This window comes from Melanotaenia boesemani, chromosome 6, assembly GCF_017639745.1.
Source record: "Melanotaenia boesemani isolate fMelBoe1 chromosome 6, fMelBoe1.pri, whole genome shotgun sequence".
NCBI classification, from domain to species: Eukaryota; Metazoa; Chordata; class Actinopteri; order Atheriniformes; family Melanotaeniidae; genus Melanotaenia; species Melanotaenia boesemani.
Window position 1 is genome coordinate 17,926,897 of NC_055687.1, and position 16,054 is coordinate 17,942,950.

At 39.4% G+C, this 16,054-nt stretch overlaps 1 protein-coding gene and 1 long non-coding RNA gene across 3 annotated transcripts; one reads left to right on the forward strand and one right to left on the reverse strand.

The window, feature by feature from the left end:
- Positions 1–71: 71 nt before the first annotated feature.
- Positions 72–8,959, reverse strand: prpf3 (PRP3 pre-mRNA processing factor 3 homolog (yeast)). Of its 2 annotated transcripts, none has more exons than XM_041988507.1 (17): positions 8,879–8,959; positions 8,229–8,382; positions 7,509–7,639; positions 7,081–7,248; positions 6,891–6,977; positions 6,369–6,631; positions 6,163–6,281; positions 5,894–6,081; positions 5,627–5,793; positions 5,391–5,473; positions 5,101–5,244; positions 4,917–5,016; positions 4,702–4,815; positions 4,478–4,596; positions 1,816–1,893; positions 904–959; positions 72–814 (listed from the first exon to the last, which is right to left on the reverse strand). In XM_041988507.1, the coding sequence occupies exons 2-17, from the start codon at positions 8,371–8,373 to the stop codon at positions 665–667; spliced, it is 2,112 nt and encodes a 703-aa protein (XP_041844441.1). In that variant the 5' UTR covers positions 8,374–8,382; positions 8,879–8,959; the 3' UTR covers positions 72–664. The 2 variants fall into 2 exon arrangements, with proteins under 2 accessions (XP_041844441.1, XP_041844440.1); XM_041988506.1 differs by having other exon boundaries at positions 8,784–8,953.
- Positions 8,960–11,057: 2,098 nt separating this feature from the next.
- LOC121642039 lies at positions 11,058–15,933 on the forward strand. Its single transcript, XR_006010823.1, has 3 exons — positions 11,058–11,093; positions 11,361–12,896; positions 15,351–15,933. It is a non-coding gene; the product is annotated as an uncharacterized LOC121642039 (long non-coding RNA).
- The last annotated feature ends 121 nt before the right edge of the window (positions 15,934–16,054 follow it).

A 16,054-nucleotide genomic window follows, 5' to 3' on the forward strand; every position in this document is an offset into this window, starting at 1 on the left:
AACCTTTGACAAACGTATCTCGTGAATTAACTAAAAGTCTTACAAAGAAAGGAAAAGCAACAGACAGCAAATTGGTTAGATTTAGTTTATTTAAGGCGGTGACTGTACCGTTACAGTGAAAGATAGCTACAACCGAGTCCAAAACTGTGTTTTCTTCTGAACGCATTTGGGGACTTGGACTTAAATGCATCTAGAGTCCACATTATCAGGTATCCATCTAGATTTTCTCTAAATGTGTAGCACAGTGGCTGTGCAGTTTATTCACTGTTTAACTTGAGCAGGACTATGTGTGAAGATAGGGATTTTAATAACAAAACGTCAGTCATAGGATAATCTAACATTTTATTATCTTGACATCTGCTTTGGGTGAGTGATATATGTCACACAGTTCAATCTGTCTACAAAAAATTAAGACAGAATAGCCTATCACCAAAGAAATTAACACTGATGCAGACATAAAAGCACATGCTGCCCTATACACACACTTCTCATTGAACCAGCCACACAGGCTGTTCCTCCATTTCTATTGTCAAGTGTCTTAATTAAGCCAGAGACCCCCACCCCTTTCCCAGCAGTCAGTAATAAGGGGCGGCTGGTTGTGAGGCAGTGGATCTGCAGGCTTGAAGGTAGAAGTCAAACTGAAAAGGTGTTCCACAGGAAGGCTTCAGTCATCTGTGCCGTCCAACACACTCTGGCTAAGAGCAAGGTCCCAGTAGTGTTCTGTCCCATGTTTTTTGAAGTGTTCTCGAGCCATGCTCTCTGTGGGGCACTGCTTGAACTTAATCTCCCCAAAACTACGCTCCTTCGCAGTTCCCTGAGGAGTCAAGAGAAATGTGATTTAAATACAAACCAAGCAAAATAATCCAAAATGAGGAAGCAGCATAGAGCAAAATGTGTACTCACATCCCAAATCAACCAACACTTGTTGTTCCTCTTTGTATCGTCATCACCATCTGGATCTATTTAATACAAAATGGGAAAGCCAGAGTTTAATAATACTTTTATCAAATGTACACACACAATCTAGTAGTCGCACAAGTAAAACCACTCTCACAGGTGACATACAACCAAAAACTTGTTGAGTGCAACTAACATTTTTGTGTCTGCACCAGTGTGTCTCAACACCTGTCAGGTCTAAGTGTAGGACCCTGAATATCTGTCTGTGTATTCTGTATTTATTCCCTCCTTACCTGAGCGCAGAGAAGAATGACAAAATAAAAGCTGAGATAAGGGGTGGATCTTCATATCTGATTGGCTCCGATCCACAGTTCAACATTATATTGTGTGTTAGTTTGACATAAAGACCAACGCACATAACACATCCGGTACAATGAAGCATGACAGACAAGAATTGTGGAAACTGGAATCAATTGTAAAACATGGAATATGGTGGAATTTGCTCATATGTGGTTGTTATCCATTATCCTCACTAATTTAAGAGTTTTTCTGCAGTACCTAAACAAAATGAACCAGATAAGCTGGATGAGAGTTGAACACGTTTTGACCACATGAAGCAGCACAAGCTCATGAGCCATTTCAAAGTTTGAAATGTTTAGTTTAACTCAGTTCACTAAAACTAGCATGTTCAGTTTATTTTTCCACGTTTATTTTTTCTACTTTTTCACACGTTAAAAATAGGAACATTTTTGTAAACCTTACTGAATGTGTAATAATCAAAAGACAATCCTAAAATGATCTGCTCTGAGCAATGCTGTACGTATTTGGGTGCAACTACATGTTTTTTGCTGCTGCACCCAAATTAAAAGGTTTAGTGCACCAGTGGCTGCAATGCAAAGTGTCAGAACCCTGTCTTACCATCTCTTTTACTGTTGTGCTCCTCCCATTTGATTCTGTGCATCATCAGTCTCTTGAACTTTTTCTGGGATTTAGGACCTAAAATACAGTGAAACATTCACATTGAGAAATTAAAAACTAAATACAAAAGCCACAACGTCATTATAATACAAAATACTTTTTTTTTTCTAAGCAACATGTTAGATCAGTTGTTCCAAATCATGGGGAGCGTGATAACTTCCCTCCAGAGTTGTAAACATATTAGATTATAAAAAGCCTGTATGCGGGTAGAGCAATGCTGTTACACAGTGAGGGGCATTGGTTTGTACTTTATGGAAGTTCTTCTTGTGGGGTTTTTAAAACAACATGCACGACAAAAATGCCCTTTACTTGCAAAATGAAGTGCAGAATTTGACAGCGACTCAAACTGCAAATTAAATTGTCCATGGTTTGTTTTTTTTTTGTTTTTCTTAAAAAAGTGGAGAACTTTCATCAAAAAGAGTTTGAAAATACTGAATTAGATAACACATATTACCTCAGCAATCTAAGCAAGAACTCAAAGCCTGGTTTAAAAGAGTAGCATATTTTAAACAAAATAGGACTACTCTCTATTGGATTGGCTTTTCACAGCCTGTGTTTGTGACAGTTAGGGCTGGGCGATATGAACCAAATTTAATCTCTCTCTATATTTTTTTTTTTACCTGAATCACAACATCCGATGTATAAATCTCAATATAATTTTTTGTCAAGTAACCAAAGAGACAGTTCTAATTTACAGCCTTAAGTGTTAAATACATTTTTATTAAGGATCAGCAGCACAAGTGCAAAACAGTTGACTGAAATTAAAGTAGCTGTATATTAAATTAACACTAGAAATACCAGGATTTTCAGTTTCTCCTACAGTCCCCCCTCATTCTACCACACATAATCACCACACTTACTGACCTATTGTTTGTCAAATCAGGTAATTAAGCAAGTTTTTGTACCCAAATATCAGACAGTACTCAACATACTCTGTGCTAAATCTTGTATAAATTAGACACATTTAACACTAGAAAGGCCAAGAAGGTCATTTTGACCATTTTAAAATTTGCATATTCAATAATTTTCTTAAAATTAGCCTTGCTGGTCCCTGACTTTTCCTGAAAGTGTGAATTTTTATTAAAACTAGTTTTAATATTTAATATATAAAGAACAGAGGAAATATGATAATTTCTACCCATTTCTGCAACAGGTGGTTATTTTGACCGCACAGGATTTTGTGATGTTCTGTTTTTAGACTCCCGTCGTTCTGGATCTGATAATGTGGAAGTATTCTGTAAAGGATGGTAAACAGCAGGAGTGTCCAGCTCCGGTCTTCAAGGGCCACAATCCTGCAGGTTTTTGATGTGTCCCTGCTCCAAAACCTCCTGACTCAAACTGATGACTCATTGTGTAAAACTTAATAGGCTGTTGGATCTATTTCATTTGAGTCAGGTGTGTTGAAGCAGGAAACACTGGAAAATCTGCAGGACAGCGGCCCTCGAGGACCGACTTTGGGCACCCCAGAGATGGATCCATACTGTATCTTTTTTTTTTTTTTTTTTTTTTTTTTGCTATTGTAGGGACAAATGTCCACATCATCCAGAAGTGCACTGGAAGAAAGACAGCTTAAACCGGTTTTTGTTATCAGAGATGTGAAAACGTTCAAGATTCATAACAATTTCCTTCAGTGAACTCTGTAAAAAACAGAGACCTGAGCTGAAAGTTAGATGTGAAGGGCATGCGGTTCTTCCAGTAAAGCATTAATTTACATGAGAAAACATAGTTGATGAGCTATTGATGAGTTGCGGGGACTTCGGCCTTATAACCACTTCTATGGCTTTAAAACAAAATGAATGAAAAACACTTTTCAATGACCATAACAAAAATACAGTTTTGCAAAAAGGTACACTTTTAACTCAAACAAGCTATCTCAATATAAACAATTCCCTCATTCTATGTAGTGTGTGATAAAGTCTTGATATATTTGAAAATCTCAATAAATCGCCCAGCCCAAATCCCAGACAAGCCCCCAGTTTGTCACAACCTGTGTGGTAAGTCATGACAAAAAACAAAAATGGAGTAAGGACACACAAAGTACTGGCAAAAAATATTTTCTTGAGAAAATAGCTATAAAATGATAATGTATGTGCATTGTGCTAAGGTAGATGGTTCAGTGGTGTGTTAGCAAGTCAGCGTAGTGAACAAACCAAGCTGCAAGCAGGAGGAGACAGACAGAGAAAGTAAGAGAGACTGAAGACTGGGGCTTTTATAGCCCATATGAACGAAGGCCAAGCGCTCTAATGAAGAGGAGCCACGCACTTTACATGCCAACCTATGAACAAATAACAAATTAGTACTCTGATCTCACCAGGTAAAACCAGGGCCGTCATGGTACCTTTCTTTTTACCTAAAAAGTTGCAGTTTTCTACAAGCAGCATTTTTTAGAGTGGCCACACAAAAGAAGGGCAGAGCACACTGAAAAAATACTTTGGATGAAATGTAAAAAATGATGGCGTTCAGGGGAAAAAATATAAATAAAACCATGACAAACCCTTGCTAGTGAACAATATCCGAAGTCAAGAAGAGACTCTAATAAACAAACAGCTCATTCCTAAATGCCATTTCATTAAAACTGCAGGTCTGATATTAAATCCTTTACCTCCTTCTACAACAACAAGATTGACATCTTTGTGCAGAACTACTGTGCCCGTCAGGTACAGCTGGCTGGCATTGGCCTCCACTTTAAACTTCTTTGCAGGATTTTGCAGGTTACGGATCCTGTACAGGGAAGGTAAGATGTTTAAATTAGACACATTTCCAAGGTATGACAGTTGCCGCATATTAACTGCACTACATTATGTGCTCCCTCTTACAAATACACACCTGTACACTGCAACGTGAACGCCATTCGTGAGGTCTTCTTTTAATTTCTTGACCTTCTTTTCTTTTCTCTGCTCTGCTGTGAGTTTGCGAGCTGCATTGGCCTCCTCATGAGCTCTGCAAGCAGGCGATGAAATTAAAAGCAAGAAAATCTTTTAGTCAAAAAATATTTTCAACAAATAAAAAGGTGACAAGAAACAAATGAATGTTGTACTAACTTTTGTCTTTTGGCCATTTGTGCTCTCACATGGGCCTCTACTTTTGTGGGATCCTGAACAGCCTCCGTCCCCAAGACTCTCATCAGGTTGGAGATGCGGACTATGAAAATAATAAAAATCAGCTACAATCTGTTTAATGCAGCAGTTCAAGGCTTTCTGGTAACAGCCATTTGTATACGTCTACCTTTAGGTTCTGGTGGAGGCATCAGTCCCAGACGGACCTTCTCCTGCACTTCTTTTTGTCCCTCCCTCCGTGTTTGTCTTCTCAGCTTCTTCTGTTCTTTCTTTGTCAAGTATACGCCCAGCGTTACTGGTTTGTCTGTGTCAACTATGGAAAAAAAAATGAAATGTGTATAAAATATAACCACTAGTAATGGAATAAGTACTGTTAAGACTTTTAAGAGGTGTGGCTTGTAGATAGGAAAATCATGTTGTCTTCTAAAACACATTTTATCCTACCATCCATAAACTTACCAGGAGGTCTCATTTGGGCAGGATGCTCTACCAGGCTGGTTATGCCAAAAAAATCCATGTTGTCAAATGTTGAATCTGGAGCTCTTCATGAGACAAAATGAGAGGTGTCTGTTAACTTAAACTAAGTCATTTGTACAAGGTTTACTATTAAATGGATCATGGAGATCATGCTAGATTTCTACATCTTCATGATAATGCTAACATTTAGCAAAACATTTAAAAATGTTTAAACTTACATAGCTATATTTGAAGGCCAGACGTAAGAATCCCACCATTCAATACTGGGCACCTCCCCTTCTCCAATCTCTTTTTTAGGAGCTATCAATGCTAACTTAGTGGATGCCTGGATTCCTGTCTTCTTTGCTGCCTGAGCAATCTCATTCTGCAGTCGTTCCAGCTGGGCCTGAGTAGACATTCATTCAAGAGGGATAAAAGCCATGAGCCACATGTCAACAGTAAATACACATTCCATTTCAAACAATCACATTTGAGTTTTCTCTAACCTTAGTTCTAACTCTCTGAGCGATCTTTTCAAAACGCCCCTGCTCATGGAATCTAAAGCTCCTTCGAGCGCGCTGAGCTGGAGCAATAGGCACACGTTGGTCAAAATAGGATGTGGACTCCAAGTCATCCCCAGGCTTTTCCTTTAACTGCTGACGGAACTGCTCCCTCTTTACTGCTCGTATGTTAGCTGCACAAGGAGAGGGAAATGTTAGATGCAAAAAGTAAGAAGTTAATTATGTTTGCAGATGTAATGCTACTGTATACGTACCTTTGAGTGTGGGCATACGATGTGTGAGTTCAACCTCTTTGCCAGTAGCATCTACAGTTCTTCCCTTCTCATCCAGAATAAGAGGTGTGGGCTTATTCACCTCTTTAACTTCTACTTTCCTACATTTGAACAAACAGCAACAAAATCAACCCCCATTTCTTGCTCTATGTATATTGAAAAAAATTTCAAGCTGTGATGTTGCTTACGGTGGAGCAATTCCCATGGCATGTAGATTTGCAAGTGCAACTAGATTGTGGGGCCCAGTGCTCCCTAAGGTTCCAAGGATACCAGGCTTCATGGCTAACTGAGACTGGATGCGGGCTTGGAGCTCAGCTGCCTTACGAGCCTTCTCAATTGCATCGTTCATAAAGCTAGCAGCCTGGGAGGGGGCGATGGATGAAGAACCACCAGCACCTCCAGCGGCAGAAGCGCCAAGAAGCCGTGACATCGATTGGCCATCTAGCTGAGACTGTGGAGTGGAAAAGAAAGCCCTGGTGTTGGTATGAAATACAAACACTGTCATAATAAAAATGTCTGTTTGACTTAGTAGTGTCTAAGGCCTGGTATACACAAAACACATGAGGAGAAAAGTCAGGCATTTAACAGTTTTAATTATACTGTTTGTGATGTGCTCAGATAATCTCATCACAGAACACAAACATAACGATGCTCGCTCGCAACTGATAAACTTTGATAAAACAAACAAAAACAAAAAATTATCTGGTTACTGTTGCAGAAGAGACTGATGAGCCAAAACTCAGCTGTTTCTTCCTTTCTTCTATCTGCTTTGTGGCTGCTTCCATCATTTGTTTTATCTGTTGGTGCACAGAAGAAAAAAAAAAACAACTTAAAAAACAGGTAAACAAAAGCTAAATGATTATCATACATTGCTCGTCAGGTGCACCACCATTCCTGTACCTGCATTTTGGTAAGCATGCCAGGGCTTTCGGATGGAGGCCCAGGTATCACCTCGGGCTCCTCCACCTCCACAAAGCGAGGGACGCGTTTACGCTTTGCTGTTGTTCCATCTCCAGTCTCAGGGGCTTCTCGCACTGCTCCTGTGTCAGCTTCATCTCCAAAGACCTCCTAAGACCAAAGAGCAATTCCCAAACATCAAGTTTTTATTTCATGTACAAACTCAGAGATTAACCAAAACAAAACTATAATATTTTTAACCAAGAGCAAAGAGATCTGATTGTCAAACACAAACATGGAAACTTAGATTTATTTCTCAGTCTTCAGTGATGTCTTTTCATGTGTGCATTGTAATGTAGTCAGTGTAACGTTTTGGTAAATAGATCAGTATTTTTATTTAGTTATATAATGATGACAGAACAGGTGGTAACCTTTAGCTCTCTCTTGCGGTTCTTGTCTCCTGCGCCTTTGTTGCCGCGGGCACTGCGGCTCTCCTCAAGAGCTTCAAAAAGACGCTCCACAAAACCTCCAGCAGAGTCATCGAGGAAAGGACGCAGCTGATCTGAGGTCAAATGAACGTGGAAATAATGAACACAAATCCAAGAATACTTTGATCATTGTCATTGTATAGCAACATCATAGAATTCCTTCACTTATACCAAAACTGGTTAAAGCATTTACCCGCATTCACACAAACCCCTAAGATATGATTAGCATAGCCAGGTAATTTTTGAAGTCAGTAGATTTGTGCATAAGAATACAGTTTAACACTTTGTGGGTGGTGTATATTAAGATGGAAAAAAAGGGTAGCTATGTTTGTCCTTACATTTTCTTTCACAGACCATATGAAGGCACTTTGTTAAATGAACAACATTTTCTACTCACTGGAAGAAAAATATGTTTATGGTAGATGAGTACTATTTTAATTATTTATGCAATGAACAGTTGTTTCAAACACGTATGTATTAGCAAAACAATTCTAGTTCCTTTTTGTGTGGTCTCAAATAAACATTATCTGCCAGTTACTATCACTTATTATATGTAACTGGTAAATAACCTTATTTAAGTGAGCAGAGAAACGGGGAACAGAAGCAACTTTTCTTAAGCTGTAGGTTTATAAATTAATGCACTGATCTCATCTGATCAGTTACCTGTGGTCTTCCTTTTATCCAATCCCTTCCCCACACAGTGTAAGGCAGCAGTGACCACAGTGGGCTCTGAGAAACCCAGCACCTTCTTCACAGTGCGCTCCACCCATGGTCTTAACTCCTCCACCTCCCGCTTTGGTAGAGACATCCTCCAATCCTGCAAAATACAGGATATAGCACAATTACTGGCCCACCGTATGAATTAGCTGTCTTTATGAATACCAGACTACCTACCAGAATACGTTTTTATATGTGATTGACCCCAGAGGTTACATAAGCTCAAACACAATCTCGATTATCCATTTAGCTATAGCTGTACTACCTTAATCGTTGCTACTGACTAATTTAAAGCACAACTATGACAAGTTTATTGCTCTAAGTTGCTTAATGGGTAATATATATGAATGTGTATATGGCTGTGTTAAGCCAGAGCAACACATAAGTTCAAATCAATTACATCCGCCAAAACTCCCTGGTTTACTTGCTAACTAACGTTAGCACATTGCTGTGAGCAAGATGCCAACATGAGAGATAAACAATTCAATTAAGCTCACCAACCTCTCAAGTATGTCTTCACGTATTTTTAGTCCGCGTTTCCTATAAAACCCAAACGAACTCGATCAAATCTTAGAGCTGCAAAACATTCAAATTGCCAGGTTTTATCTGAAACTTTCTGTTTAGCCGCGCCGTTCGCACGACGTTTCTGTCTTAAGACCCGGAACCGGAAACGTGGACTGTTTCTTCTTCGGGACCTTTTTTGCATAGTCGTTCCCTTTGAATATTTTTTGTTTTCACCACCTATCTATAACATGAGGAACTATCCACTACCGGCATCAGCTTTTCTCAAGGTAATGTTTGTGTATGCTACAATATATGGGAAACTCTTTCTTTTAATTTTGATTTTGTTTCCGTTGTTTTCGTTGAAAAGCCTCAAGATGCCAGTCTTCCAATTTTATTGTGAATAGAAGGCAATAAAACCTGCATTATCCATAAATTATCATAAAACATACTTGGCAAGTCCCTTTATTAAAACCAGCAACAAAATGGAGATTTACTTCTTTCAATCAAGCAGTTATTACCTGGCAGGTTCAGATCTATATTCATTAGGAGAAAATCTAACTTTCCATAAATAGTAATTCATATACTCAGTTTGCTTAAGTAAAGTTAAACATTGCCTAAGGACTGCCCTGTTAACCACTGGCTTGTCATGAACCCAGTCAACTTGCTAGTAAAACCATGGGATTATCAGGTGATCTCTGTTTCCCTGCACCAAAGACCCGCCCCTTCCCTTTTGCTCTCCATGCCTAATGTGGGTCAACAGAGTGTGTTTGTCGTAGCTGAGCATGAATCAGTTGTAGGGAGCCTGAGGCTACACCAGTCTGCTCCCTCCCTCTACAAAAAGCCATATCCATGCGTTCACAGTGCTAATGCTCTAACTGTCAGGAAAAAACTGTGTAAGCATGCATCTTATAGTCATTCATTTTCTATATCATCAAAATGTCATTTATTATTGCTGCATTAACTTCCCCTCTTCAAACAGCAGTCCCTCATTATCATCATCATCCCCATTATCAGCATCGTCACACCTTTTATAGACAGAGTTAGGCTACATCACACAGGGCTTATCTCTCTGATTCTCATCTATGTTTACAAGCACACTGAGTATGTTCACTCATTCATTTTCTATATTGCTTATTCCAATTCAGGGTCGCGGCAAATTCCAGCAATTAGCAAGTGAGAGGCAGGGTACACCTTGGACAGGTTGGCTGTCTATCGCAGGGCCAACACAGAGAGACAAACAACCATTCAGTCTCACATTCACTCCTAGGGAGAAGCATGTCGTTGGATGGTGGGAGGAAGCCGGAGTACCCGGAAAGGACCAACACATACATGGGGAGAACATGCAAATGCCACACAGAAAAGCCACTGTTCAAACCCCTCCCCAGGCAAGGCTTGAACCAGCGATCTTCTTCTCACCACCGTGCAGCACAGAGTGAAGGAATGACTATTATTTGCAGTACTCCAGTTTCTTTCTTGGAGGGTTATCTGAAAGCTCAAGAGAAACCTCTTTTGACAACCATGTAATAAAATAAAATAAAGTGAATTTGAGACACATTTACCACCACTAAGTACTTTGTGTTTAAATCACAGGTTTGGAATCTGCTTTGTGACCATACCAGTTTAAATGTCAAAATCACTTTGTAAACACTTTGTAACTACATTAGGATATGCACTGTTAGCGTTAGAAAAATAAAATCACACAATTAAAAAAAATATGCCAACAGTTTTTTGCTTATAGTTCTGGTTATCAGTTTAAATTACGATTAACTAAAAATTGAGTATGTCCTGACAAATTCTATTATTATTTTTTTATCTGTACAGCTTGATCCGTTTTGTTATTTCAAAAACTACTGGTTTACTTTCACTTATTTTGGGGGTAATTCTCCATCAGTATTGCAAAGAACTGTACTCCTTGATTTGAGTGAATGTGAGCAGACAGAATATTTGTGCATACCTCAGTATTCATCTTTTGTCTTTGTTCAGATCATCAGTAAGCACACGTGTGCTTAGAGAGAATTTCTTCTGTTTTTTTTTGCTTTCTAATGATGTCGTACCGAATCACTTGAATTAAGATCTCTTCTTAAAATGAGGGTGGTTTGTTACAAAATTCTCATGTTGCTATTAACTCTTGTTAAAAAGGGAAAAGAAACACATATTGATAATCTTTACGCTTTATTCATTTTACAGTCAGGGACCTCAGTAGTGTGGAAGATCCATATGCAGCCTGGCACCTCTTCCTCATCCTGGTCACCATATCTCATGTTGCTGTGGGGTGGCATCCCATTCCTCAACCAGGAGTTGTTTAAGGTTAACCCGTGTGGTTATGTTGGTCACTCTAGCATGTACAATGTGAAATATGGTTTTAATGGGTGTTTTTGTTTTTTTATTTATTTTTTGGTCTCCACCTCTTCCCTGCTCCACAAGTGTCTTCTGGCACTTGCCAGATCCACATTGTTAATAAGAAATTGTTCTCAATGTTTTGCTTGGTAAAATAAATAAATCCCACAAGTGTTCATTTGAGTTTAGGGCTGGATTCACAACAGTCTATTCCACCTTTTCTACTCCTAAATATAGGATGTGATGATCCCGGCTCAGTAGGGGAAAGTGTTGGCGTCCTGGAGGATGGAGTTAGATCCCAAACAGTGGAGACATGGGATCACCACTGGCTCCAGCATCTCATTACAATTTGCCTGTCTATCAATCAGGCAGTCAGGTGCCAGTAATGTAGGGCACACACCTGAACCTCAAAACAAGAGGGAATATTGGAGGGGATAGTTGGTGCTCTGGTCAGAAGAACAATCGTGCTGCTTGTTGTGAAGGTGACTGAATCCCACCTGCCTGTTTAGGTAAAGGCCATTTGCAAGAGTGATGCCATAATTTTACTATAATCAAATGATTAGCAAGTCAGTAAACACCACTCACACTCGCTGCCACCAATGATGAACCTGAATTCCTCAGTGGCACCTCACATGTGCCGTCTGACCCCTCTCTCTCTACAGTCAACTCTATTATGTAATGACACCTCAGCACATAATGTGACAATACCACAGACATTTCTATACAGCAGAAAAACAAAACGTACAGAGGCGCACATGTACACACACATTTTTATTCACTCTGGGGAAAAGTGATTTCAGCTTGCCTGGCCAGCTCAGGGAGTCATCATAGAGATATGTGATGAGAGCTGTATGAATTAATCCATTTTATTACTGGAATGTCTTTAGTCAGCAGTTATGTCCAGTATGTGAAAAGTATGAATTGCTGAGTTGGATGAGTGTTCGCTCTCAACAATCTTCAATGACAATATTATAGTGAGTTATCAATGTGTTTTATTCATATGTAATATATTTGCATATGGCTTTTCTAAAATATTTTTCCCATGTAGCTTTAGAAAACTTTGATACATCAAGTGTACTGTCCTGGAATATTTCATCATGTTGGCCCAGTTTTATTTTATTGTTTCTGACAGGGGCTGTAAATCATCTCAGAAGATACAGTCCCACGGGACTCTGCTGTCTGAACTCCACACGTGGGTTGCTTGGACCTGAGAGTGTGTGCTTTTACATCTGCTGTACTCACACACTGGAAGCTTTTATCCCCTGCTTTTTTTCTCATTCATAATACTCTTTGTTTGCAAACACTGTCTTGTTTTTGCACATTTTTTTTCTAACATCAGTAATTCCAACTTGGTGATTCCCTTACACTGTCTATGTGAATAATTAAGCAGGTGTGTAAGATGGCATCATCCTAAGCAGACTCCCGAGAACACATCCAGGCCAACGAAACTGATGAGGATGTTATTTGCCTGTAGCCCGGCCATGCCCCAAATATCACGAACAATGTCATGAGATACACGTGAGTCCTTGAAAGTGGAGTCCTGATATCTCTGTCTTTACAGAGTTTGTGACATCACAGCAATGGGAACCACAGATGGCGGGCAAAGCCATCTCTTCAACACAGCAAGGTCTGTCACCGCTGTGATCTCCAGGATGGCAGACATTACTTCAAAGCTGCTCTGATTTCCATCGTAGGGCTGGCCACTGTGCAATTTTAATGAGCGTTGGCGCTGTTTTGGGACAATCTTGCACTACAACCCTCTGTGGGCTCAGGGTGAGTAAGAGTGTGTGTGTGTGGAGTTGTAAAAATCATAGTGTGGTTTCACCTCACGTGAGTTTCACTGGAGTGCAGTGACTGAATATTGGGGGAGGGGAATTTGGTATAAGTGAATAAACACTTTATTGTGTCATTTCCGTCCTTACGTGCTCAGCGCATGGAGCAGGAGACACCCTTGAAGTTGTTAAGCCCAATAACAGCATGCAGACACACAATTAAAACCCACACAACAGGGGATAAGAGGCACAGTAAGTTCATTATGTGCAATCCTATTGATGCACGAACACACATGCTCAAATAATCCAACACATGCTTGTTAGATTCTCAGAGAAGTGAAAACAGTGAAAATCATTCATGGCTATAATATTTATACTTTGGTAAAACTACTACTGACTACAAAACATTAAATACCACTCGGCCAGTTACCAAACAAGCACAAACTAGTGGTCGGATCTGGTGCAAAAAGAAAAATAGTAGTTATTTTTAAATTTAAGTGAAGAAGAACAATCCATGTCCTCTACATTCCCCAAAACTGCAGCAAAGTCAGAGCTCTTCCCTTTAACCCCCCACACATCCCCTTCCCGTCCTTCTCTTCTTGCCCCTCGCTTCCATCCTCCAGAGGAGAAAACGAGGGGGAGAAGCAGGGCAAGGGCCTGTCTGCTAAAAACTGCATGGATACAAGGGGGGGTTGAGAGGAGGACAAGGAGGAGGGAGGGTGGGCCGTCTCTGTTATTGTAACGTAGCACAGTCAGTGTGTCAGAGACAGGCCCATCAGAAAAAATCAGCCAGTCAGTGTGTCAGACTGTGTGACGGGGAGTGGCGCACGCGTGTGCATCTGAGCCTGTGACTCCCGGTACGTGTGTGTGTATATGTGCAGCATGGCTGATTTCATCCAGTCTGAGCAGGAAGGAATCAAACCACACCCTCCTAAAATTTACCACTTTTTATGCCAATGTGCATGCAGTATCCGTGTATAAGATACTGGAATGAGGATAAAATGATGAGTATCAGTGTTTTTCTCTCAGGAAAGTGTCAACTGATATTATAAATGACTAGCACTAAGAATTATTTTTAAGACCAAATAAGGATTATTATTTTGTTCTGATTGTTTAATAAGTCATTTAGTCTACAGTTCTTGCCAGATTTATTGGCACTACTGAATTTCAGGTCCACAATTCAGACTGTCTTCTGAAATAACTTAAATCAATCTATGGAATCAATCTAAAATACTCCAACTGTCCAATTTTACAATAGAGCCACAAAAATAAATACAACTACATGAAAAGTACAGAAATGCAAATGTACTGAAAAAATACTGTAAATGGAAATCTTTTGAGTGGACAGATTTAATCTATCCATACATTTTCTAGTACTTATCTGCAGCTGTGTTGCGGGGGCAGCAGTCTTAAATAGTGATCCCCAAACCTGTCTCTCCCCAGCAACCTTCTCTAGCTCTTCTGGAGGGAAACCAAGGTGTTCCCAAGCCACCTGAGAGATATAATCTCTCTAGCGAGTTTAGGGTCGACCCCAAGGCCTCCTAATACTTTTAGAAGAACATGTAAAACACCTTCCTTGCATGTCTGGAAGGCACCTTAACAGGATGCCTGTAACATTTCCAGTGGCCCCTTTCGATGAGGAAGAGCAGTAGTTTACTCCGAGTTCCGTGAACCCAGCCATCCTTTAGAGGAAAATTATTTTCTCTCCTTGTATTTGATTTATAATCTCATTCTGTCTCTGCTTACAGCTAATAAGCTTAGGTGAGGGATCCACTGGAAAATCCACAACTTGATCTCTCAGATGAGTTCTCGCTTCACCTTGGTATCAGTACTTACAGCATCACTGCAGACACTACTCCAATCCTGTCTATCTCCCACTGCAACCTTACTTGAAGTGGGTAATACAACTTTTTTCAGTTGAGGACCGTGACCTCAGACATGGAGCAGCTACATCTCATTCCGGCTCTAAATTTCCCCAATTCCTGCTGGAAGCCTTCACTTGATGAGGCCAACAAAAACACATTATTTCACATCATCTGCAAAAAGCAGAGATACATTCTTCAGCACACCAGAGTGGAATCCCTCTAGCCTTTGGCCGTGCCAAGGCATTTATTTGATAAAGATTATGAACACAATTGATGACAAATGGCATACCTGGCTCCCTTTTAATATTTGGTTGTAGATTCATTAGTCACAATGACAATGGGAACTTGTGCTCCAAACTTTGACTCTCTTTAAAGGTTGTCTGTGAGATTTAGGTCAGGACTTTCCTGTTTACTATGTGCCGTTGGATGTGTCAGATCATTGTCCTGCTGAAAGACCCAAGACTAAAACCATATTGCATACTGGTTGAAAATGATCCCTATATGCCTCTTCTTTAGTTTCCTCTTTCTGTTGAACACTATCATAGGACTGTGAGTATATCTAGTAAAACTCTTGTCTCATCTTTTTGTAGATTTCTTTCGATAGTGGTTCCTTCCTTTATCTTCATCTGTAGAACCCCACCTGTTTCAGTATGCAGTGTTTGATGAAAGCACCATTCCAGTTTGCTTCCGCTACAATTTGAAGATCTTCATATGTGTTGCAAGATGTTTTTCCAAAATATGCACCAACCAAGAGACTAAGCAGTGGTTAGATGGTTAAAGTTCTTGGTATAGTTTGTGATTGCCTTGTCATCTCAAAGAAACCAGTTATTGCATTTCTTGGTCTCTTAATTAAATCTCTAAAGCTGGATACGATAAGCTACTTTTTGTACTCTAAAATCATTATCTAACTTATCTATTTACCTCCTAAAATTAAACATAAATAATCCTAATTGTATTAGGAGCTCTTTAGAATTTGTTACTCTATTTAATGCCCATCCAACATGTTTATTTTATATAAATGATTATTTGATTTTATATTATGGTGTTTTAAAAAAAGATTTACTTAAATTAATTTAGCTCAAATGTCTCATTAAGTTACAAAGTTTTAATAACTCTCTTTCATTAATGCTTACAGTACTATATATTCACCTGGTTTTTGTTGTTAGTAACCTGACTGATTATCAAACTTTCATTTTACAATAGCGTAAGAAAACACAATATATATAACAGCAAACTCCAAATTTGTTCATCTTGTCAGAATTGTGTATTTTTCTTCAAATGTTTTGCTGATTTA